This window comes from Cynoglossus semilaevis, chromosome 8, assembly GCF_000523025.1.
Source record: "Cynoglossus semilaevis isolate Cse_v1.0 chromosome 8, Cse_v1.0, whole genome shotgun sequence".
Taxonomy (NCBI): Eukaryota; Metazoa; Chordata; class Actinopteri; order Pleuronectiformes; family Cynoglossidae; genus Cynoglossus; species Cynoglossus semilaevis.
This window is the reverse complement of record NC_024314.1, coordinates 10,267,095-10,291,028: the sequence shown is the minus strand read 5'-3', so window position 1 is coordinate 10,291,028 and position 23,934 is coordinate 10,267,095. Positions and strand designations below refer to the sequence as shown.

Genomic DNA, 23,934 nt, shown 5'->3' with positions numbered 1-23,934 from the left:
CTGTCCGCAGGGGCAGGAACATTTTGCATTGCATGATAAAGTTATGGCCTTGTTTACATTTGAAAACAAACAGCCAGCTGAGATATGGTCAAGGTTTTTATTTTTCTCTTTCCGACTCATCTGCTCCACAATTTTCTTTTAGTTAACACAGATTGTTTTTCCCTGCATTTAATTATTTACTCAGTAAAACACTCGAGTCAAAGTAAAAGTAAAATGACCTATTCCCAAAACTACTTAAAAATTACAAATTACCATAACCACTCAATTACAGTAACTTCAGTGAATGTAATTTCTTTCTTTCCACTTCTGTGTATAAGGAAGTATATTATTACGGCTATCAAAACAAATGAAAAAATTAGTGTGTGATCAAAGTCGGATAGCACAATAGAACCTAGCGGCTGTCAGTATGAAAATAACGAACATGTAAATTATCAGTGGTACAGGAGTAGCAGATACTGGTACACAAGGCTAGAGTGCCCTCTAGTGGCTGGCCGTGTGAAAATAACGAACATCTAAATTATCAGTGGTACAGAAGTAGCAGATACTGGTACACAAGCCTAGAGTGCCCTCTACCGGCTGTGTGAAAATAACAAACGTGAAATTGTATATTTTTATATACAAGTCACACCTGAGTATAAACAAACGTGAAATTATATATTTTTATATAGAAGTCGCACCTGAGTATAAGTTGGAAACCCAGCCAAAGGATGAAAAAAGGTGCCACTTATAGTCCAGAAAATAAAGTACTTGACATCACTAAATTACTGGTATTACTGCTCTGCAACAACCCGTTTGAGACAAGACACCTGAAGAACCTGGTTTGTGTTTCCAGAGCCGTATGAGATTTTGTCTGACATATAAAGCTTCAATGACGCGTCTGTTCAGAGAGGGCCGGACGGAGACTGTCCGCTGCTGTACCAGTGAGAGTTCTTCTTTTGTCAGAGCACTGGAGGCTGGAGAGGTAAGTTGACACAATATAAACGAACCAGTTTTTAAATACGCATATATTTGGTGTTTTTGGTTTTTTTTTTTTGTTTGTTTCTTAACGTAAACTAATCAGAGATCATAGAGTGCGTTTGCACACAAAAAACTTTTCCATCAGTGTCAATACCCTAATTTATTGGTTCCCAAAGTTTCTCTGCTCAGGCCCCCATGGCTAAACGTGACTAGCATTGGCAACTTCAGTTGGCAGATGGCAAAAGCGAGAGCAAGAATTAAAAATAACCCTCTGCAATACTATCAGATTTGGTTCAAATACACATACTGTTACTGCCCTAATAATCGCGGGAACTTCCTTTTCGAATTGAACCAGACAGCATGTGTGATTTAACCTTGAGAGATGAGACCATGGCAACCGTACTTTCCTCTGTCCGTCAGTCAGCAGATGTGTGCAGGCGTTTGTTTCACACAGCGGCGGAGAAGCATCAGCTGCTTCACCACATGGCCATGACTGGAGCCGGTGTGGACAGGCACCTTTTCTGCCTTCACGTAGTGTCCAAATACCTCGGAGTGGAATCCCCGTTCCTGAAAGAGGTCGGTGGTGTTACTGTCAACTTAGCTTCAGACTTTTGAATGTCAAGGATGCAACTCACCTAAAGGTGCCGTGTGATCCGGCCTACCGACACAGGTGTTGGCCGAGCAATGGCGTCTGTCCACCAGTCACACTCCTGTCCAGCAGCCGGAGCTCTTCGACGTAGTCAACCACCCGGAGTACGTTTCTTGCGGAGGAGGCTTTGGACCAGTAAGTACCTTGTCATATTTCTGTTCCATAAAGATTATCCTTTTTGTTTTTGTTAGTTCCAAAAAAAAGTAAGTGTAAATTTTGGCTTCATATTTTTTAGGTGGCTGATGATGGTTATGGAGTTTCCTACTGCATTTTGGGAGGAACCATGATCAACTTTCACATCTCATGCAAACACTCCTGTCCAGACACAGTAAGCTGTTGTTTTGCTGTTGCTGTTTTGATGTGTGAACCACCTACGGGGTAGTTTTTTGTACATAGAGGGGGTCCTCAACTTACGTCAGGATATCATTACTATGGTGCAACGTAACTGGATTTTTTGGTCCCAACTCACACTGTACATACAGTATGTCACTCGCCTATGCTAACACAGTGGTAACATCATAATATAGGACATAAATCCTCAGAAGAGTCTGAGGTAAAAAGTTCCCAAAAAACAACACAAATGAAAGAAAGTGAATGTAGCAAATTCCAGCGTATAGCAGAACCGCAAATGTAAACAAAGCCGTCTTCTGCGTACAGTGGAACCTTGAGATGCGAGCGTCCCATTGTCTCGCATTTGCCTTTGTGCAAATTTTTGGCTCTGAGATACGAGTAAAGATTTAAGATACACCGATGCTAGGTGCTCCGAGAACTCGGAGCAGCCCACGCCGCCTCACTCGTTCGCTTCACGTGTTCGTCGACTTCTCCTGCAATTCTTCCATATTGTGTTTGCGTTATCTACAGTACGTGATTTTTCTTTCTATTTTGTGCATTATTTTTCGTAATAGTAATGAGTTCTAAGAAAGTGAGTGGTAAGGATGGTACTAATAAGCCTAAAAAAAATTTTTTGAAAATTGACGATAAATATGAGCGTGGTGCAAATCGAATACAATACAAATCGAAAAAAAAAAAATAGATGAAGAATGATTTGAGATACAAGCACCTCGAGTTACGAGCTTGGTCTTGGAGCGGATTATGCTCGTATCTCGAGGTTTCACTGTACCGTATAGTGCAGCCTGAAGACATATTTGTCTGAGCCGCTCGACAACTAGCATTTTAACTATTTCCTACTTTGTTTTAACACCGTATGTCGCAATGGCGGAACAAGACTTTCTTAATAAATATATGGTAGATGGCCACTTAACTATTAAAATCTTGTAGGTTGAGGATGTCGTAGGTCTAGGACCCCTGTATATTTTTTTGATTTATCTGTATTTTGCTGCAGACCCAATGTTCGTAATCTAAGTTCAATTTAAAGAGGAAGACGTGTAGTTTTTTTTTTTTTTTTTTTACTTCTGTGTATTCGTCATGATTAATTGCCTTGGATTCATTGTGCCATTTAAGGATGCCCACAAGTTTGGCGATCACATTAATAAGGCCCTGCACAATCTGATGGACCTGTTCACCCCCTACCAAAAAGAGTCCAAGAAGAAGACGGGAGAAGGGCGACACAAGGAGAAAAAGGAGAAGTAGGTAGGTACTGGTGGACAACAAAGTAGAACTGAACTGGTCTTACTGATGAACTGCCTTCCGTGCGAAAGCAGCAGTTTCGGTGTGTGTTTTGGTATTAGAGGAATGGTAGAGGAAAATGGTGAACATTTAATAGTAATAACTGACGTAAATTGTACAAATTCAGTTTATATACACAGTTTATATATACAGTTTATACTTATTTCAGTACATAAGTATACTTTTTTTTTGTGCCAGAAAGGGTTTGATTGAAAAAAAAATCGATTTAGTTTCAGGTCGTTTAGAGTCACAATAAGCATCGTCCGTATTATCAGATAGACTGGAGGGGTTTATTTTTCAATAATAACTTTTTTTTTTTTTTTTCAATTTTTACAATTTTTGCAACCTGTATTTTGATTAGAGATGTAACGATGCGTCATGGATCAATTAATTAAAAAAAATCGATACACATACGTTACCATACGTACGTACAATTCGCATTGGTTGAAATAAAAATAGTAATTGTGCACCAAGGCGGAAGGAGTAGGAGTAGTAGCGTTATTTCAACAAGTCAGTTATCATGCTATGATGCTAAACACTCTGGAACAGTAGGTGGCGGTATGCGCTGAAAAATGTTGGTTTTGACACGTGCTTAAACTAAGTAGCCTAAGTGACATTCAGGTGTTCAAACGGAACGTGGGGGAAAAACTTCGTCCTCAGACACAAACATGGTTCTACGGTGTTTCTGTAAAGAAAGGAACTCTTTTCACTTTATATATATATTTTTTTTTTGTTGTTGTTGTTTAATATATTGACAGTGAGATAAATAAAATCAGACCGGTTTGACTTTTAATAACAGGAGATAAATAGTGACGTGCAGTCATTTCTTAATTTCACAATATCAGGTACAGGAGACGATTTCAGTTGGTAACAGTATTTTGCATAGAGGATAATTGTATTTGGTTGTAATTTGTCTGGAATTGGAATTTTTTTTTTCCAAAACAAATCATGACAAAATTGTATTGCGAACAAAAAATACATGGCGAAATTTTTATCATATCGTAAGTTGAGTTGGTATTGTGTACCACTAATACAGCTAATACTACTTTGAAACTACATATACATCCTATTCTGATGCATAAATCACAAGTCATTGTCACAACCTACTCCTTCACCCTGACCTTACACGATGTAAAAATGTGTTCTATCCAACAGAGAAAAAAAAAAAATCTTATTTTAGAAATATATATTCTATAGAAATAAATGCTGACAGTTTTACTATTATCTGAGATCCAACATTTTGTCTTTTTTTTTTTTTTCCCAGATTTATTTTTAAATTGTTTAAAGGATGTACAGTGTTCCCTCTCTATATCGCAGTTCTCTTTTCACTCCCTCAGTAAATCGCAGATTTTTTTTTTAAAAATGTGGATTCTCGTTTTGAAATTGTTATAAGCGCATTTGTGAACGATCGCTGGTAGCTTTGTTTACCTAGACGAGATCGTACACAGCGTACTATTGGCTAATTGAGCATGCTCTTCTGTTCTGATCCTCACTCTGATTGGCTCATGCATCGTAGCATCTCTCAGCATCTCCTTTTGTCTGTCGGCCACTCTCTCGTTCACGTCGCTCTGCGTCGCCATTCTACAACTCTACTGTGGATATAATTGTGTGGGAAAGGGTGATACAGTCTAGGGAGGGTTGATAACAGTGTGGGGGGGAGGTTCGTAAAGGATAAATATATACGTAAATAATACGATAACTATCTCGCCTCTACTTCACGATTTTTCCCATTTCGCGGTGGGTCTTGGAACGCAACTCCCGCGATAGGAGAGGGATCACTGTACTTTAGAGTCTCAATGTATAGTTAAGCTTTTACATGTTACTAAACTACAGCCGACAGATGTTGACATGAGCTGTGTGTAATGATTGATGACACAAAGTCAGCATGTTCGCCCGTGTTGCTCTGTTACAAAGTGTATTGTGTAAAAAGTGCAGTTATTTCACTGTTTATAAAAACTCCATGTTTTTTTTTTTTTTTTTTGTTGCTAGTGACAGCGCTCACAGTGCAATGTTGTGATCGAATTCAGGGGGTGGAATTCAACGACTTATCTGTGACACCAATTGTTTTTATTCCGCTTTGTTTTTTTATTTTGTTTGTTCTTGCTTTAGTACATCACTGTTGTTATGAATGAAACAAATGTGTCTTTTGGTTTTTTTTTTTCAGTTTAAACAACTCTAATAATCTGTTTACTTCCTTATGTCACCCAAGAAATGGTTTACCGACACAGCTTAAATCAATGCAGACAAAACTAAACTACAACATTAGATGGAAAACAAACAGTTTCAGAGTTTTTTGCTATTTCTAATCGCGCTTTCTAAATAGATCGTTTTAAAACATTTGAAGAAAGGACCTTGAAATTGAAAATAAACACTACATTCACGGGGGCAATAAAAAGCATCATTATCATAATAGACGTCGTTAGTTCTCTTTCAAATAACCAACCTGGCGAATTTAATCTGTGAAGGCCAGTGGCATAGCGTGGGGAAAATTGGAGACAGGACAGAGTGCAGTACCACGTTTTGCCACGTAACATTTAGGACGCGCTGTTTTACACATAGTAAAACGCTTTCTCGTGATCTCTTATGTCAGGCGTGTCAAACTCATTTCCACCAGGGGGGCCACATCAGCAATACGGTTCCCCTTGAGGGGACCAGTTGTAAATGGAAGACTGTATAGATCAGGGGTGACCCAACCCCTGGTCCGCACACCAGTACCAGTCCATAGGTCATTTGGTACCGGGTCGCAGTGGGACGCAGTGGAAAAAATGTACTTCATTTTTACTTATTTACTTAATTCTAAGAAAATCCAAAAATCGTATCCATTTACTTTCTTTATTTAAAGATATTCAGGGAATAGTTTAAAATAATATTCATATATCATTCCATCTTGCTCAAGGTCTGTAGTAATGGGTGGCACTGGCTGACCAGTCCTTTGAACATAAACCTCTGGTATAGATGTAACTGCTCCATAACAGACTAATCCATGTTTCTGCAATTGATTATTAATTTGATTGATTATAAAAACTAGGTTAAGAAACTCTGCCGCATGGACTTTACTAAATGCTTTTTTCAAGTTTCCACGGGCCACACAAAATGGCTTGGCGGGCCACATTTGGCCCCTGGGCCTTGAGTTTGACACGTATGTCTTATGTAGTCTCTCGAAGGAGGCTACAGTGTTATAAAGCTAATGTTCACCGCAGCTAATGTTAGCTCCGGTGAAGACTGTGGCTTATAGAGAAGTACAATTATTTGTGCGGCCTATATTGTGTGGCTTATAGAGAAGTACAATTATTTTCTTCTTTTTAAATGTATTTATTATTGTGCGGCCCATATTCAGGTGCGCTCAATAATCCAGAAATTACAGTAAAAATGATTTTCTTTTCTTTATCTAAATCTATTCATTTAAGTGTCCAGCTTGTGTCGGGTAAAGTTTTCAAAGTCAAGTGTCACCGTTTTATCTCATCCCAAAATTTTAGGGGAGCTCTTTTTTGATGGATGAGACCCTCCACTGAAGCCCCAAGATCCGGCGTTGGCTCTGCGGTGACAAAACAATTTGTGTTACGGGGGGCTGATAACGACAATTTTATCAATACAGTTACAATAACAGTGTAACAATTGCTCGAGTGATGACAATTACAATAATAAGGCAAGCTATATTTATTTAAGACCGGCCTACTTTGAAAGTAAAAAAAAAAACGTATTATTAAAAATTCTTAATAAAAGATTATTCCTATATAGTCCAGTAGGGGCAGACTGTGTTAGTCAGGGTAGAAGACATTTCAAAAGCAAAAACAAAGTATTCTCGACACGACTAACTCCCTTAAAATGTTGCTTCGACATAGATTGCACAAAACCGTTCTGTGAAAAAGAAGTTTTTGAAAGGTGCAATTTAATGTAAATATGTATATTTTTTAGTTCTACATACCACTGACTTGAATGTTTTTTGTTTTGTTTTTTTGTATTTGAGCTGTGCAGTTGTTAATGGTATGTTTTGTAAAAGGATTTTTAGAGTGAGTCAGATCTCTTTTTTTCAGCCCATTTCATCAAAGGAAAATAATCTGCCTTACAATTTTTAGATGTGGTTTGGTATGACATTTTCGCGTTCAGTACGAATACTGCAACTTGGGGACATTATCCCTGTTATGGGACATTGTCCCTAAAAAGCTAGTTAACATACGAAGCTCAAGCAATTTCTCTGAGATATCGTGTTGCTTTGATATCCAAACGAATAACTTGTTAAACGCCAATGTTTTGGGTTTTTTTTTTTTTTGGCTAACACTGTTGCGAAAAGTTAAGTTGAGCATTCGTGCTTAGGTATCAGATTGGATGGACATCAATTTTTTTCCGATGTTCCATCCTGAAATTTTTACCAGTATCTGACCGACACCAATCATGAGTATCGGATTGAGCCATATACACTGCTCCCAGGGCACTTAAGCTGCCCACCTGCTGACTTTGGTGATGAGTTGAATGGTGATGAGTTAAATGCAGATGTCACATTTCACGTGATGTCACAATGACAATGAAGTTCTTCTCGTATTCCATGAGCCTCGACTGATAGCAAAGCATTATATCCCAGGATTCTTCCCCGCTCTCTACCGCATCCAGTCACACACGTAAAAATGAATTCTTACTTGGCTCAAAATTGCGTCAATCACTCTGGTGTCGCTGAAGTTCAGGGGCGCACTCGAATGCACTCGCGTCTTCACAATGAACGTCTTCGTTTCTGCGGTCAAAAAGAAACAGACGTCATTCTCTTCGTTTCTGCGGTCAAAAAGAAACATTGGACGTCATTTCAACACGTTTGTCTCTCGTGTCAGTGGAGCGTAAATAAATAAATGCTGTCATCACGTATGAAATAGATCAGACTAAAACCTAATACCAAGAGAGCAGTAGAATGGCATGCGGTAAGTGCAGCCTCGGTCCATCAATGCCCTTAAACTGGGGTTGTACAACGCACATGGTCCATCGTTGTTTGGTTGACCTGGCGCCCAATATCTGAAAGAGTTGTTGCTGTTGTCTGACCATTTCCAATTATCTCTAAACAAACCCATCCAGTATAGCGGTGCTGATAGGTCACTCTGAGAAAGCACGTCCCAAAGTGCAAGGTTTTGGGTTGAGTCCAACACGCTGACCAAGTCCAGGTGATGACTTCGACAATAGCGTTGGGCCTCTGTCCAAGTTTTATTTTGAAAAACAACAGTCACATCACTCATATGACTGCCTGCGAAAGATTTGGAGAAAAACAGTTAAAATATGATATTATATAATGTGTTATAATTGAGTCGTTATCTCTTTAGCTGCTCAGTAACATACAACCATTGGCTAGAGACGGATGTAGCTGTTAGCTTTAACTAAGAAGTAGACTCTTTGTTACACTCAGTTTACACTTCTGGCTGCAGAAATCCAACATAATTATCATTCTAATAAAAAATCAACCCTTTCCAAATATGTACCATATTTTCCAGACTATAAGTCGCACCTTTTATTTCATTCTTTGGCTGGGTTTGCGACATCTACTCAGGTGCAACTTGTCTATTAGAATATATAATTTCACATGTTTATTTTCACACTAACAGCCTCTAGAGGGCGCGCTAGGCTTGTGTACCAGTATCTGCTACTCCTGTACCACTGAAAATTTGCATGTTGGTTATTTTCACATTGACAGGCACTAGAGGGCACTCTAAAACATAATCTGTTTAATGTTATGTTTTTTTTTTTCTTCTTCTTCATTATGCATTTTATGACTGGTGTGACTTATATTCTGGAGCGACTTATGGTCTGGGAAATTCATTATGTATGTGTTTAGATTGTAGTGTAGACCCTAGATATACACAGGTAAAAGACATAGAACCTACACGCAAAGGATATCTGTCTGTGTTCACATGTAACATGCAACCTCTTCAATCTAAACTCTTCAATCAACACTATACAATTCTACTCTAATATTGTCAAATTAAGGGCGTGACGTTTAACAAACCATTCTGACAGATGAATGGCAGCTCTGTTCCACACCAGGCACTCAGCCATTCTCCATGTTCCGTAAAGCTGCCACAGTGGTGTGTGGAGTTGGGTGGAATTGCCCACTGCGTGTATGTGGCCACGCCCTGACCCGATGATGTTTTTCCAACGGACCATAACCATAACTCTTCACCACCTTCCTTTAGACCAATCCAGATCTCTGATGTCACCCCTGTGACTCCCGTCGCCTCGTTCAACCGCATCATGTCATCAATGCCGCTGACGGTAGACAGCTCCCCGCCCATCTCTCGACAGTAACTTTGAGCCTGCGACCATGTTTTACGCTGATTTATTAGGCGATAGTCAGCATAAATGTATGAAGACGAAATGATGCAACCGGCAGGATAACCTTAGCAAAAAAAAAAAAAAAATCATTATTATGATTATTATTAAGTGTATAAATAATTACACATATTATATAATGTTCGCTCACCTGACGATAGCAGCAGCAGAACCAGTAGATGTTTAAACATGTTTTGTCTAAAATGTAAAATGACGTTATTATCCAATAGACATTTGTGAACATACAGGTTTCCACAGCAGCAATTTCCACATTTACTTAACTGACCACAGCACATGTGACATGTTAAAAATTGTAAAGGCTACCATTCTATAAAAGACTTTCAATGTTTACGATAGATTTTTCTCCCTTTATCTTTGTTACACACTAACATCATGTATTTATTAAAAATATATATATATATTTACAGAAATTGTTGTATATAGATCAAGTGGGAAATGCCCCAAATGAAAATTATATATATAAATATATATATATATTGCACATTTTTTAATATAAATATATATTTATTTACACATAAATATATATTTTGTCTACTTATATATGATATGGTTTGAATGCAACAAATGAAAAGCAAAACAAAATGAAAAAAGTATATATATATTTACATAAAATATGGTTTGAATCAAGTTGGAAATGCAACAAATAAAAAAAAAACCAAATTAAAAAATGTTTATATACAGTATATATATATAAATATAGTTAAATTGCACATTGCAAATTTTTAATACATATATTTACACATAAATATATACATTTTTAGAGTATATGTGGACTTGTATATGATGTGGTTTGAATCAAGTTGGAAATGCAACAAATGAAAAACAAAACGAAATGAGAAAAAAAATATATAGCGCATATATTTGTCAATATAAATAATCAATCTCTCCTCTGATTCTTCGCCTAATAAAAAGAAATGTGTCTCTTACCTGATGCACGGATGTGTCTTCCTGACAGCCTCAGTATCTTCTAACTCCTCACTCATGTTCTATTTCGGTGTTCAAGGTGACACTGTATTTGTCTATATGGAAATGCTCTTTGCATTTGACCAACAGAGTAGCATATTTAAATGTATTTAGCTGGGTATCCAAATGAGGAGTTAAATTAGAACAACAATTTTTTTTTCAACAATCACCAACAATACAGGTTGGTGATCATTGTGTCATTGTGACACAACAAAATGTGACCTCTGCTTTTAACCCATCACCAACGTGAACAGTGGGCAGCAGTGTGTGGGGATGTCCTATATGCCGATATTGTCCAAACACTTAATTACCAGTGGCGCTTTGGCCCAGAGGCAATGTCTCTGTCATTGGTGTGGAACCCCAGGGTTCACCTCCTGGGCAAGTTCAATTCCCGGTACATTCCAGTGGACTCACCACCGCAGGAAGGTTTGGTAAGGTTTCTGTTGGAAGGTTTCTGCTGCCCCCGCGACCCGGTAACGGATAATGGACTTAATTACCAATTGCGATATTAACCGATAGCGATATAGCGGGGCAGCGGTGGCCTGGTGGTTAGGGAAGTTAAGTGCCGCCTGCTTACGAAGGTGATGGGTTAAAGCCTAAGGAACCAGCATTCTGCATGCAATTACCTGATTATTGAAATAGATGAATAAAATGAGCTACAATGCTGCCATCTAGTGACTAGAGGCTTGTTTAGCGTTGATAATGTTTTGTTCATTTGCTTATGAAGGTGTTCAGTCCTTTCTGGTATAAATAGACTATGTTGTTGTTGTTGACTATGATGTTATCCTTGTGAATTTGTGATGACTGCCAATTGCGTTGTTTGACTCTAGCTTTCTTCAGCCATAGGGAGAACTCAGTGATGTCAGCATTTTCTTCTTCACACTCCATGAAAGCTCATCCTCTTATCTTGTCTGAAGTATCCACCAGACAAATTATTTGGAGTCATTTTATCCTGAGCTGTATTTCTGAAAGTCACTAGCTCGAAACTCCACCACTTTGCCTAACACGTAGCCTCCGGATCCCGAACTGAAGATCAAACCCTTTCACAGAAATGGCATCTAGCTTTATTGTAATCCAAATGATTATCCTAGATATTAGGTATTAAAGGTATTTGAAATTAACTGCATTGTAGTAGTGACCATTTTGGGTCATACTAATATTCTGCAACACGCCTAAATGAAAGACTTTTAATAAGTGCATCATTTTTATTTCAATCTTTTAGACAAATACTTCCATCACCCTAATGCTACAGGTTTAGCACACTACCTTCGTCAGGAGGAATGTAAAATGATGGAGAAACTTTGCATAGACAATGCAAATGGTCTTAACACTTCACAGTTGGGCAAGAAACTGCCCTTGTTTTTTTTGTTTTTTTTTGGGCAAGAAACTGCCCTTGTTTTTTTTTGTTTTTTTTTAAAATGCACCTTAACAGAGTTCAGAACAGGATTCAATACATATGAAAATACAGGGTGGTGGTCTGCCTGCTGGACATTGCTGCCTGATGCACCTCCACTAGTGCCCGAGTGTCACTAGTGGTGCCAACTCACCTCAAGGGTGATTTCCTTGGTATGATCACGGGGTGGGGGATTAGGGCTGTGGCAGGGGAATTATTGGGGACGTCCTTCTACTTACCTTCAGGGTATGGGAAGGGGCTGAGGTAAGGGATGGGGTGGAATGGGGTGTCTTACTGGACTATGGCTTTTTTTCTGATTAGCTGGTTGTTTCTTATAAAGTGACTATCTTATTGTAAGACACATCTTCAGTAGTGGACCTTGGGGTCATCGAGTGTTTCGGCCATTATCACTGGACACTCTCCCCCTAGGAAGGCCCCGCTGGGGTTGATCATGCCCCAGGGGGTGTCTTGTTAATTAATTACTATTAGATTTGTCAATATTGCTTCCTAACTTAGTTTGATGGCCTTTTTTTGAGCTAGAGTTACAGTTTATTATTTAATTATGCCTATTATATTTAAGGTTGACTATTGCAGGTAAATTTACGTCGAAGTGAATCGGTCACGTTTGTTTGGCCCCCGAATCACCTCTTTCCTCCTGAGCCACAGCCAAAAGCTGTCCACCACGGACGAGGAGACTTTGCTCATTGATTGATACTTTTGTCGCAGTTTCTCTTCTATACGTCCAGCAAAAGTACTCAAACAAGTGATTTCTGTAGGAAAGTGTATCACCACATTGGCAATACCACCAAGTTACATAAACATTCAGTATAAAAGCCTCAAAAAAACCTCTTTATTACTGACTTTATTTTTCACAAATATCTGCATACAGTGGAACATATTTTTGTTACATTAACTCATAATAAACATCTTTTTGACATTTCAGGTAGAAATAAATACCAGTATCGATTTCAAGAAAACTAGCTCTGTACTTTCCCAGTATTGTCCACCCCTAATACACGGATACACATGGACAAAATTCGTTGGCACCCCTTGGGTAATGAAAGGTGAAACCAACAATGGTCACTGAAATAACTTTTCACAAACTCACCTTATTTGCGGAAACTCTTTTAAATTTGATGAAAAGGAAGAACTAATTTTCCTCCTCTTTCAATAATTTGCCCTCCGTTAATACGATACTTATTTTAGGTTTGATGACCAGCAACCATTTATTTAAATGTAACCTTTATAGTCAGTACTGTGTTTAGCTAAAATAGTTAACGAGCAGCGATGCGCTAGCAGAAATCACTGAAGTGACCAGATGTCCTCTTTCGAGAGCTGGACATTGTGTCCGGCCAGGATTCTAGAATTGCGTGACCATTCCCTTCCACTCGGGCTGATGGAACAAATAGATGGTTTTCCAATTAACGATATTACCCATGATGCATTGCGCCGTCGGCCATGTTGTGTGGCAAAAGACGCGAATAGGTAGAATAGGTAAACAATCGATAATGACAACAAAAGATAAGAATATTAAATCGCCGGAGGAAGATCAGATGAAATTGTTATATAGAGATTCACTAGACACAATTACAAAGGCAAGATAGTTGGACAAGTTGAAAATAATCGATGGAAAAGACACATACGATGTCAACAAAGCTGAGTGGAAGCGGGCAAACATTGAAAGTTGGCCAATGTATATCATACATATCGGAATTTATTAACACCCAAACAATACAGCATGATAATGTAAAAATCACAGAGGCAGTATGTCTTTTGTGAACATCACAACAGAATAACAACCTACATTACAAATCATATTTTACTATTGATTATACGTTTTCCAAAAACCACAAAAAAGTATTTTTTTACTTTCTTCATTAAAATAAAAGGTTTGATTGTACATGTACATAGATACTAAATAAATACTGATAATGACATGGACTGTGGTCAGCATTGTGTCCATTTGTCATGTATGCAAAGTACATTTTGATATATTTTAATTTTATTGACATTGAACATATGAATTAAATAAAAGTATAATTACCCAAAATAAAGTGTTCAGAACAGACTTTGTAATGCGTTTTGCTTGGATCTGGGTTGAAATTAGCACAGTTAATACGTGAAAGCCGTCCTTCCTTTTGTCGAACTATCCTCCGTCACCTTGGTGACAAATCGCTTTATGTCAAACAACTTCCGCGGACTACGGAACTAGCGTGACGTCATCGGAAACCTATCTAATGACACTGGATCACGCATGCACTTTTTAATAGAAACATTTCACTAATGTAAATACTTTTATACTGCCCATGTGGAAATTTAAAGTGAATACTTCCACTCCACTAACTGGAGTTATAATATATATATAAAGTATCTATACTTTCAGTAGTGTACAGTTAGTGTTCGGTTGAAATACAATTAAAAAACAATGTCTGGTTTTCATTGGTGAATTTTCAGTATTTTTTACTTGTTATTTCGGTTGAAATACAATTAAAAAACAATGGTTTTCATTGGTGAATTTTCACTGACTTTTGTCACTTTCAAGTTTCCCAGTGACCATTAAGGGTACCAACAATTTTGACCATGTGTGTACATACACAGATGTTATACAGTGGACTACTGCCCATGAAGGACAACTGTTTTTTATTGGTTAAAACAACACAAAGCGTGTTCGTAGCAGGTCCCATAAATTCTAAAAATCTAAACAAAAACAATTTTAAAATGTTTTACATTTTCAGGAGCAGGAACTTATTTTCTGGAGTGTAGATGCAAAGCCATTGTAAGCTGAGCAGGACGTCGCTATTTCTTCTGCTGCAGTGTGAAAACACTGTGAGCGTTATCGTCATTACTGTCACTATTATTTTGCCATGGTTCAAATCCAGCATCAAGGGCAATTCTCATTACTCTTTGGGAAAATCCTGCTTCCTGCTCTTTATCAAGATCCAGAATGTACCTATAGGATGCAAAAAAAATAAAATAAAATTAGTGAAAGAATAGTACAAAATACATCAAGGGACCAAAAACATATATTTGGTGTCCTAATTGAGTCCTAATCTTTTAGTTTATTCTATAAAACATATTTTCATACATATATATTTTTTCCATTCTAAATTTTTAAGAAATGTTATTTTAAAATATTGCGAGATTATCTTTAAATAAAGAAAGTAAATAAATATGGTGGATTTGCTTTGAGTGAAGCAAATTAGTAAAAAATTAAGCGGCCCAGTACCAAATGACCTATGGACTGGTACTGGTCTGCGGACCGGGTGTTGGGGACCACTGATCTATACAGTCTTCCATTTACAACCGGCCCTTCAAGGAGAACGGTATTGCTGATGTGGCCCCCATGTGTCAAGTGGTGCTGCTGTCCAAGCAAATGAGCAGACTAAAAAAAATACTACTAAAAATTTCATTTTAATAAGGAAATTCTAAATAAAATTCTATATAATATTTATTATTTTATGTTTGAAGTCTTTTGAACAACCATTTTTTTCTAATATCTATAATTTTAGAACTTATAAAATAACCACAAAGCTTTTTAAAATTTCTCGAATCTTTTTTTTTTAGAAGCTTTTTTAAATTTCCTGAATGGAACTCCCAAGGGATTGATAAAGTTCTATCTACCTATCTATCATCTCTCTATCTATCTATCTATCTATCTATCTATCTATCTATCTCTCTATCTACCTATCTATCTATCTCTCTATCTACCTATCTATCTATCTATCTACCTATCTATCTATCTATTTACCTATCTATCTCTCTATCTATCTATCTACCTATCTATTTACCTATCTATCTCTCTACCTACCTATCCATCTACCTACCTATCTATCTATCTATCTATTTACCCATCTATCTCTCTATCTACCTATCTACCTACCTACCTCTCTATCTACCTACCTATCTATCTCTCTACCTATCTATTTACCTATCTATCTATCTCTCTATCTATCTACCTACCTACCTATCTATCTATTTACCTATCTATCTCTCTATCTACCTACCTATCTACCTACCTATCTATCTATCTATCTACCTACCTATCTATCTCTCTATCTACCTATCCATCTATCTATCTATCAAATGACCTATCTATCTATCGCTATCTGTCTATCTATCTATCTATCTATCTATCTTTGTCCAGCAATTGACATTTCTTAAATGTCAGGGTGGCACATCCATAAACAATAGAAATAGTTATTTCAGCCAAGTGACTCATTGGGACTAAGCTTAAACGTTTGTAGATCCGTGTCAAATTATCTTAAATAACAGAATACAAACAAAAAAACAAACTAACAAAAACACTTCACATCAGCATTTGCCAAACTGGCCCGGTGTTATTAGGGAGATTTGTATTGATTTTTTTTATCCATTCTTAAAACTCTGTTACATCCCAAGCCACCACGATAATACACACATTACTATAGAACCCCTTACTTGGCCAGCTCCATGACAATCACAGCATCTGGTGCTGCAATCTGAGAGATGTTTGGGACAAGATGGTGCACACAGCTTCACAGCAGGCCAGGAAGTTGGGAGGAAACAGAATAAAGAAATAGTCATAACCAAAGCCTCCTCAAAAACGGCTGTCCCCTAAGGGGGGCGGGGGGGACATGGCAGAAAATAATTGAGAAACTGGATTAGCCCAGTTTCAAACATGTATTCAGCCTAACCCAAGCACAGGCAAACTTTTTGACTCACAATTGTCCTAAAATTGAACAGGGGGGCTGGGTCAGTAGCAGACAGATGGAGTGTTTGTGTGAACTAAGATAAATGACATGTAAAAGTCATGCATAAAGGCATGACTCCACCATTTTCTCCACCATCTAGGAAATGCAGAAGTATAATAATAATATAAATTATATAATTTGGAAAGTTTAATGGGCCGGATTAAAAAGCTGAATGGGCAGCATCCAACCCCTGGGCCTTAGTTTGCCCATGCCTGGCCTTAGCAAAACAAAAGCTGCATTGACCGATTTTTCATTCCCTGTCACTGTAGCTATACAAGGTATATTTGAATTATCTTAGGCTCTTGGATAATTATTCATTCATTTTTACTTTTACCTTGTTTTCAGTCTCTAAAAGTCTTTCATTGGCAGTATGTTGGCCTGTGCCCATTCACCCGGTGTCAGAGACGCCGTCTCTTACTGTGCCCACGTAGACAGGTGAATCCTCTTCCTCACTATCGCTCTGCTTCTCCATCAGCTGAAGTCCTTTCTTCTTCTGCCTCGCGTCCTCTGCTATCGCCGAGGCTCGTTTGTCAGCCCTCTGCATGACATCCACCTCCATTGTCTCCTTTTCGCTGTAATACGACTGTGTTTGTGCTTTGACGCACTCTGACGCTCGGCATATTTTTATCGCTTTTTCCAGCGTAAGGTCGAACTCTTTTAGCAGGTGCATTCTCACTCTGTTGTTTTGAACTCCGACGACGATTTGGTCTCGAATCATTGAGTCACGCAGGGTCCCGAAATTGCACGACTTACTCTTTAATCTCAGGTCCGTTACGTATTGTTCTATCGATTCGGATTCTTTTTGGATTCGGTTTCGGAAGACGTATCTTTCGTAGGTTTCACTCCTTCTCGGTGTGCAATATTGTTCAAATTTTGCTACTACAGCTTCATATTTGTCCTTTTCGTCATCTGTGAAGGCAAATGTGTTGTACACATCCAGCGCAGCGCGGCCCGCTACTGTTAGCAGCAATGCTATCCTCCTCTTCTCGTCATCTTCCAGACCGATAGCGAGGGTATAAAGTTCAAAACTTTGTTTGAAAAATCGCCAGTTTTCCTCAACATTACCAGACAGCTTTAGTTCCTCTGGCTGACGAACGTTATTCATCATGTTTGAGTCTTTCTCTTGGTACCATGTATGGTTTTGAATTAACACCACCGAGTAGTTGTAGTCATAACTTCCTTTATTGATTAGTTCCCCAGGACATACTGCCTTGTACTAATCGCAACACTTGGGCATTACTGCCCTCTATGGGCAGCCAATGTACATAGCATCCACTTGTCAACCTACGCTTAAGTAAATTGCCAAAGTTTTGCCCTTGCAGTCAAACAGCAAAAAAAGCCCGATACTAAAACTCAAAATATGCCTATAAATATCCTTGAATATTGCTTTTAAAGCCTATTTAAGTATTGCTATAATTGCAAAATACTACAATATAAATAAAAGGGAATTTAATCAATCTTATGATATAATAATGTAAAATATATTACAGGGTACCTTACTTTAGCGCAGACATTCACAATATTATATACTTAGGCCAACAGTAAAAAAAATAAAAGCAATATTCATGTCATCTGTGTACAACGGGTCTGCCCAAACCCAACCTGCTGACAAATAGTTTTACCTGAGGCAACACTTAAACATTTTCCTTGTTGTATATAGAAAAAGTGTGTATTTTCTTACCTGGCCGAGAGATAAATGATGTCAAACAAGCTCTCGTACTGCTTTTTTTGAGACAGTTTTTGCAATGAATCCATTGGCAGAAAAGTAACAGAGACCCCAGTCAGATGCATCAGGTCTGCAATAAAACATAAAAAAAGTTTTTTTTTAAATGGGACAAAGAGACCCCTTTTTGGATCAATGTTTAATGAATTCTATTTGCACTTTTTTTTTTTTGGATTGATGAACAGCACTGATGTACCATTAATGGTGAGGTCTGTCTGTGCTTTAGGTTCCTTTGGCTCTGATGGAGAAGTGGAGCTGCTCTTCAGCCTGCTTAACAAAGACTGAAACATCATCTGCACGTTTGCATAAGAGACATCCTGCGCCGTCTGTCGACATAAAGAAAGAGGCAAAAATAAATACAAATATGTAACTATGTGATGACATTAAAATGTACAAATTGTGAATGTACGTTACCAAAAAGCTGAGCAAATATGGTAGAACCTCCAGAAGTGCATGATCAAAACATTTTTAGAAAGCATTGACATCAAATCATAAAGAAGAATTTGTAGAATTTTTACATGTACTATGTTAATAGCAGAGGTAGAAAATGTATTAGGTAGAAGGAATATACCCATGGGTACAAAAGGAAAGCCGTTACAAAACATGCCATTTTTTACATGCCTTAAAATGACTTGCTTACAAATCTTTCTATCCATTCTGTCCAAAAGGTAAACAGACTTGCTGTATGATATTTGTGCATTTTACATTCATTAAATACCTGATGTGTTTATCATTACCAGGACACAAGAACTGAACTGAAGTTGGAAATTAATTATGCTGAGATGCATAATAAGTTTCCAGCCGTTTTTCGTGCCCTAGACCAGGGAGTTTTCAAACTTTTCCATGCCATCCCCCTCTCCCTCCTAAACAGCATTAACTTCAGGCTGGGGACACCCTTTACAAAACTGCGAACAATGCTAATACAAAATATGTAAAGAACTGTCAACTTTTATAATATATATTTTTCTTACTATTATTATAATATAATATATAATTATAATTATAATATTAATTATAATTAATAATAATTTCTAATAAAATAATGTATTTTAAAATAAAATAAAAAATAATTTCTAATTATAATATATATATAATATATTATTATATATATTATTATTATTATTATTATTCACCTTTCAATAATTGTTTGCATAACAACAATATATTATCAAATGTGTTGTCACCTCTGTATATTCCCACTTAACAATGAACTGTAGCTCCCCTTCTTTGGTCTATTTTTGGTCAAAACCTGTGTATTTTGCTGGCTAAATGCTAGCGTCAGGAGAATAGCAGCTTGATAACAGGTGCAAAGTTGCAGCAAACACACGAGGTGCATTCAGGTATCACTGGAAACCTCTGAGAATCCGACGATTACGGTGTTGTACGGTACAGGACAATTGGTTATAAAACAAATATTTTGACATCATATTTAAGGTAGACTAATAGATTGTGTGTGCCATGGTGGTTGGAGTATTTTTACCTTTACTTGTTGCCCGTTCTGTGTCTTGAGTAGACTCTTGTCATCGGTTTTAATGCCAAAGGAAAGGTAGGGACTAGAAACGATGTCACCCCAGTAGCCTCTCGCAGCCACTTTGTTTCCGCCCTGTAAACATGTGGCCTGAGTCAAGTTCCCTTATGAGTAAAGAAATAGGACTTTGAAAACAGAATCACTGCACTTACCTGACTAAACACTCTAAACGACAGCAAGCTGGGATTTGGTACTTGGTAGATGCCTTCCCTCATTTCAAACGCTAAACCACTTCCCCTCCATTGGGTGTACTCTTGTTTATTTATGGTACAACACTGGAAGAGTACAGTAGGTCACCAAAAGATTAGGCTCCAAAATCTCACAAGATTAAAGCCTTTAAAATGCAATTGCAATACTTTGTATGATGCACAGACAAGAAATACACACACACCAGGCAATTTGAAGTATTCCAACAATCCTACTGAATCTCCATGAGGATAATATAAAGAACGAACACACACAAGTACGATTGGGAGGCTAAAAGAAAAAATGTGAATATACCCCTTTCTCATGGAGTTTCATTGTAAGGTCCCAGTCAAAGCAGCCTTTCCTGAAGTCATATCGTGTCCCGAGATGTTGCCTCACGCGATTGTCCCAGAGTTTCGACATAGGCAAAAGACCGGAAGCCTCCGAAAGAGATTTTGAAGAATGAGGTTGCGTCCATAGCTTGAATATACGAGCCAGCTCATCCTGCTCCCTGAACTGGAGATATAATTAGTGAACTTTATTACACATTATTATACATTTGAATTTAGTTGCTCTAAACCAGTACTTCTCAAAGAGTGAGGTGGGCACCCTGGGGGAGTAGATTCCAATGGAATAAGGCTCGCTGGACATAAGTGTACCACTGCTGTAATGCTTGAATGATAACAAGCCTCCAGCCACTAGGTGGCAGCAACTTACGCAGTGGTTTGTACAGAAAAAAAATATACAGTACATGTTATCAGGTTCTCAATAGTATTTCAATTTGGGGGCTGTGGGTAGGAGGGGGGGCGCGGGGGGGGCGTGAAAATATTTCTGTCCCCAAGAGGGGGCATGACAGAAAATAATGTGTGAGTTGCTGCCACCTAGTGACCGGAGGCTCGTTATCATTCAAGCATTCCAGCAGTGTTACACACGTACCATATTACATTGGAAGCCCCGACACTCCCCAGGCATACCCATTTTGTACAAAGAGTTGAAAAAGTTTAAAATAAAATATAAAAAAAAAACCCCAACAAATATTGTATTTTATTTCATCTATTTGTGTGATATTTCTGTTGTTTTGTTGCTATGATGCTTCTGGAGCCTTAATTTCCTGCATGAAACTTTCTGAAGGATTACCCAGACTGTAAGTCCCATTTTTTTTTCCATTCTTTGGTTGGGTTTGCGACTTATACTCAGGTGCGACTTATATAATGAAATATATAATTTCACGTTTGTTATTTTCACACTGACAGCCGCTAAAGGGCACTGGTGACTTATAGCCTGGAAAATATGGTAATACAGTTCATCCATCCATCCATCCATCCATACATCCATCCATCCAGCCTCCCATCCATCCATCCAGCCAGCCAGCCATCCATCATCTAACAAATAAGAAGAGAAAGGGTCTCAGAGAATATTGTCCGTTTTGAGGACAGAGAAGAATCCATGTAACTCTACCTTAAGATGAGTTGTGTTGAGACAAGGATGGGTTGGTGTCTCCATTGACTCAGTAACACACAGGGAAAGCTGCGATGCTGCGCGCCGTAGCATCTCTGCAGTCTGACAGCGAATCTCACTGTTCCCAAACACTTCTAGGTAAAGCTCCGTCTTCTCTGTTTAAAAGAACAATCACACACAAACAAGGCAAGCTCATAATTTGACCTTTTACATCATATATCAAAAAAAATCTACTACAGACTCACCATTAAATCCAAATATTTCCTTTGGCATAAGCGCAACATAGAGGAGAAGGAGCTGTCTGGCCACCACCTCCATGCTGTTTTCAATAACCCATATCTGCAGAAAAGTAGTAACAGTAGACAATGGATAAATAAAAATGTCCCAGTCATTCTGGAGAGACAGTCACAAATGTATCACAGGCAAACATAATTACCTTAAATAACATTTACACTACTTACAAGAGAAGGATTAACAATCAAGCATGTGGTCTCAAACCCAGGACTCGCTGCTCTCTTCTGCCAAGGCAGACATGCTAACCAATACACTATGGAACCTTAATAACAAATAACAATAAGTACATGCTCCCCCCTCCCCCCCATCCTCCCCTTTCCTGCAACTACGTACGAGTATATTAGAAAATATTCACTTTTAATAAAATATAACTTGACAAAGAATCACGAACACATGACGCGTTGGTGCATTATTTTACTTTTAAAATTCATCAAGCGTGCCAGTTCTGGCCCACGGGCCGTATGTTTGTCAACCCTTCTCTAACTCCGCTAAAGTTTGTAAAATTGTAGTGTAGTTTCAAGTTGCATTTCATCACTGGGGCAGTGATGATTAGTGTTTATGTATATAATTTGTATATATGTACTATAAGGTGCCACAGCCTTTGGAAAACAGTACTGTAAAACTTGGGGTTTCAGTTTGAATGTTTCGACGTTAACTCACGTTAAGATTTTCGCCGTTCTGTAACCCGGAAATGGTTTTTAAAATATGTCGTTGATCTGCACAGCCGATTAGTAGAACATTAAAGTTGCCATCTCGTTTCGTCACGGGGCCTGTACAGAGAGAAAGAAATACAGAAGATACAATAACGATAGATTTTTTTTGTTTGTTTGCTTGTTTCTAAATCCAAACTGAAATTACCTAGGGCATTTTGGTAAGTTGGCTAACGACTAATGTAGCTAAAACATCATATATAAAGAAAAATATGCTGTTGAATTAATATGGTTAAGCACATCCCTCCCCCCCCCCCCCCTTTTTTTATTTTACCTGTCTTAAGAAGGTCCAAAGCCGGACTGAAGCCCCACCAGGAGATGCAGCCAGCTCCTTCTGACGCCCGCCCAGCACTCATCGTCTCTCAGTCTTTGCCCACTTTTAAAGTCTTACCGATTACCTGAATGTATCTGTATGCACACTATGTGTGTTCACGGTTAAAGCGGTAACGATGACTTTGAATCCTTTAGTGTTGAGTCACGGGTGAACAGCTACAGGTCGTTTACATCAAGTTTGGTCTCCGTTGCTAGGAAACCGATGTTCTGAGTGTTTTAAAAAGTTTCCTCGTTTTGGCTCCCACAGCGCCCTCATCTGTCCTGGAGTGATTTAAAGCAGGAAGTAAAGGAGGAGGATTTGTGGACCGAAAATAATTAGAACTCAAATTAAATTTGAGTAATGCCATATTTTGACTGAAATGTTGAAATTGAACAAATAGAATAATTTAATAGCTATTACACTTTTAGTTCTAACTTTACAAAACCCGGAAATTACTTGTTGATACTTGTAGTTTTTGCTTAGGCTACAGCTACAGCTCCAGACTGCCAAGAAAAATCAGCTCTGCTCTCTCTCAGCCTCGTTCTGGAAATAGTTCCCAAATACTTTTACCACTGGAGTCTGAACGAAATTCCACGTAATTCTATCTGTGTATAACAATAAAAAAATGCGTTACGTGTATGTCTGTGCATGTTATTAACAGAGCCTGCTAATTTTGAAATGTTCGTACTGTGTGCCTTACACCCTGCCATGCTAGTAATGGGTTTTCAGTGCATTCAATGGGAAGGACTCATTTGTTTCACGTTTGTTTGTTCTCATCCCATCTCCATCCTGCATTTTGTTTGCGTTTGAGACAAATCCCACTCCAATACACTAGGTGGCAGCAGAGGTAAGCGTACAAACATCCGGGGACGATAAGCTTAAGCCGAATGTGGTCCCTGGTGTAAACAGGAAGAAAAGGCAGCGTCGGATGTGGCTGATTGAAGACTGAAGGTGAGCTAAGAGACATTTTGTACCCGATAATGTTTTTACAAAAAAAAAAAAAAAAAAAGCTATATTTTTTTTTTCAAAAACTTAAAAAACGATTTCAATACCGTCCTTTTTTTGTTTTCAACAGAGTCA

At 38.1% G+C, this 23,934-nt stretch overlaps 3 protein-coding genes across 5 annotated transcripts in view; 1 reads left to right on the top strand and 2 right to left on the bottom strand.

The window, feature by feature from the left end:
* The window catches only part of LOC103382008 (carnitine O-palmitoyltransferase 1, liver isoform-like), a 31,962-nt gene extending 13,235 nt beyond the window's left edge, over positions 1–18,727 (top strand). Inside the window, exons 15-20 of one of the 2 annotated variants that reach the window (XM_008314655.3) lie at positions 833–961; positions 1,378–1,533; positions 1,628–1,741; positions 1,842–1,934; positions 3,068–3,196; positions 18,592–18,727. In XM_008314655.3, coding sequence (XP_008312877.1) covers positions 833–961; positions 1,378–1,533; positions 1,628–1,741; positions 1,842–1,934; positions 3,068–3,196 — 621 coding nt within the window. In that variant the 3' untranslated portion in view covers positions 18,592–18,727. Of the gene's footprint in view, positions 1–832; positions 962–1,377; positions 1,534–1,627; positions 1,742–1,841; positions 1,935–3,067; positions 3,197–5,221; positions 5,922–18,591 lie in introns of those variants that run through there. The other variant, XM_017034496.2, reaches the window with a different exon arrangement.
* Positions 7,994–9,603, bottom strand: LOC103382030 (macrophage mannose receptor 1-like; the record flags this gene model as incomplete). Its single annotated transcript, XM_025058094.1, has 2 exons — positions 7,994–8,481; positions 9,187–9,603. Coding segments are annotated over 2 exons (798 nt in total), but the record flags the coding sequence as incomplete, so codon positions are not given.
* Positions 14,536–23,724, bottom strand: dnaaf3l (dynein axonemal assembly factor 3 like). Of its 2 annotated transcripts, XM_008314652.3 has the most exons (11): positions 22,816–23,719; positions 22,492–22,601; positions 21,783–21,876; positions 21,538–21,692; positions 20,395–20,595; positions 20,046–20,168; positions 19,846–19,968; positions 18,562–18,691; positions 18,324–18,438; positions 16,350–16,424; positions 14,536–14,862 (listed from the first exon to the last, which is right to left on the bottom strand). In XM_008314652.3, exons 1-11 carry the CDS (start codon positions 22,895–22,897, stop codon positions 14,709–14,711), a joined length of 1,362 nt encoding a protein of 453 aa, XP_008312874.1. In that variant the 5' UTR covers positions 22,898–23,719; the 3' UTR covers positions 14,536–14,708. The 2 variants fall into 2 exon arrangements, with proteins under 2 accessions (XP_008312874.1, XP_008312875.1); XM_008314653.3 differs by lacking the exon at positions 16,350–16,424 and having other exon boundaries at positions 22,816–23,724.
* Positions 23,725–23,934: the final 210 nt, after the last annotated feature.

What these genes read in the sequence shown, in the direction of transcription:
- dnaaf3l (XM_008314652.3), bottom strand. Translation starts at nt 22,897, where the DNA reads ATGAGTGCTGGGCGGGCGTCAGAAGGAGCTGGCTGCATCTCCTGGTGG. An exon ending in TGAAACTCCATGAGAAAGGG is followed by an intron (nt 20,169 to 20,394) that starts GTATATTCACAT and finishes GTACTCTTCCAG; the next exon opens with TGTTGTACCATAAATAAACA. An exon ending in AGAACGGGCAACAAGTAAAG is followed by an intron (nt 18,692 to 19,845) that starts GTAAAAATACTC and finishes TTATGTCGACAG; the next exon opens with ACGGCGCAGGATGTCTCTTA.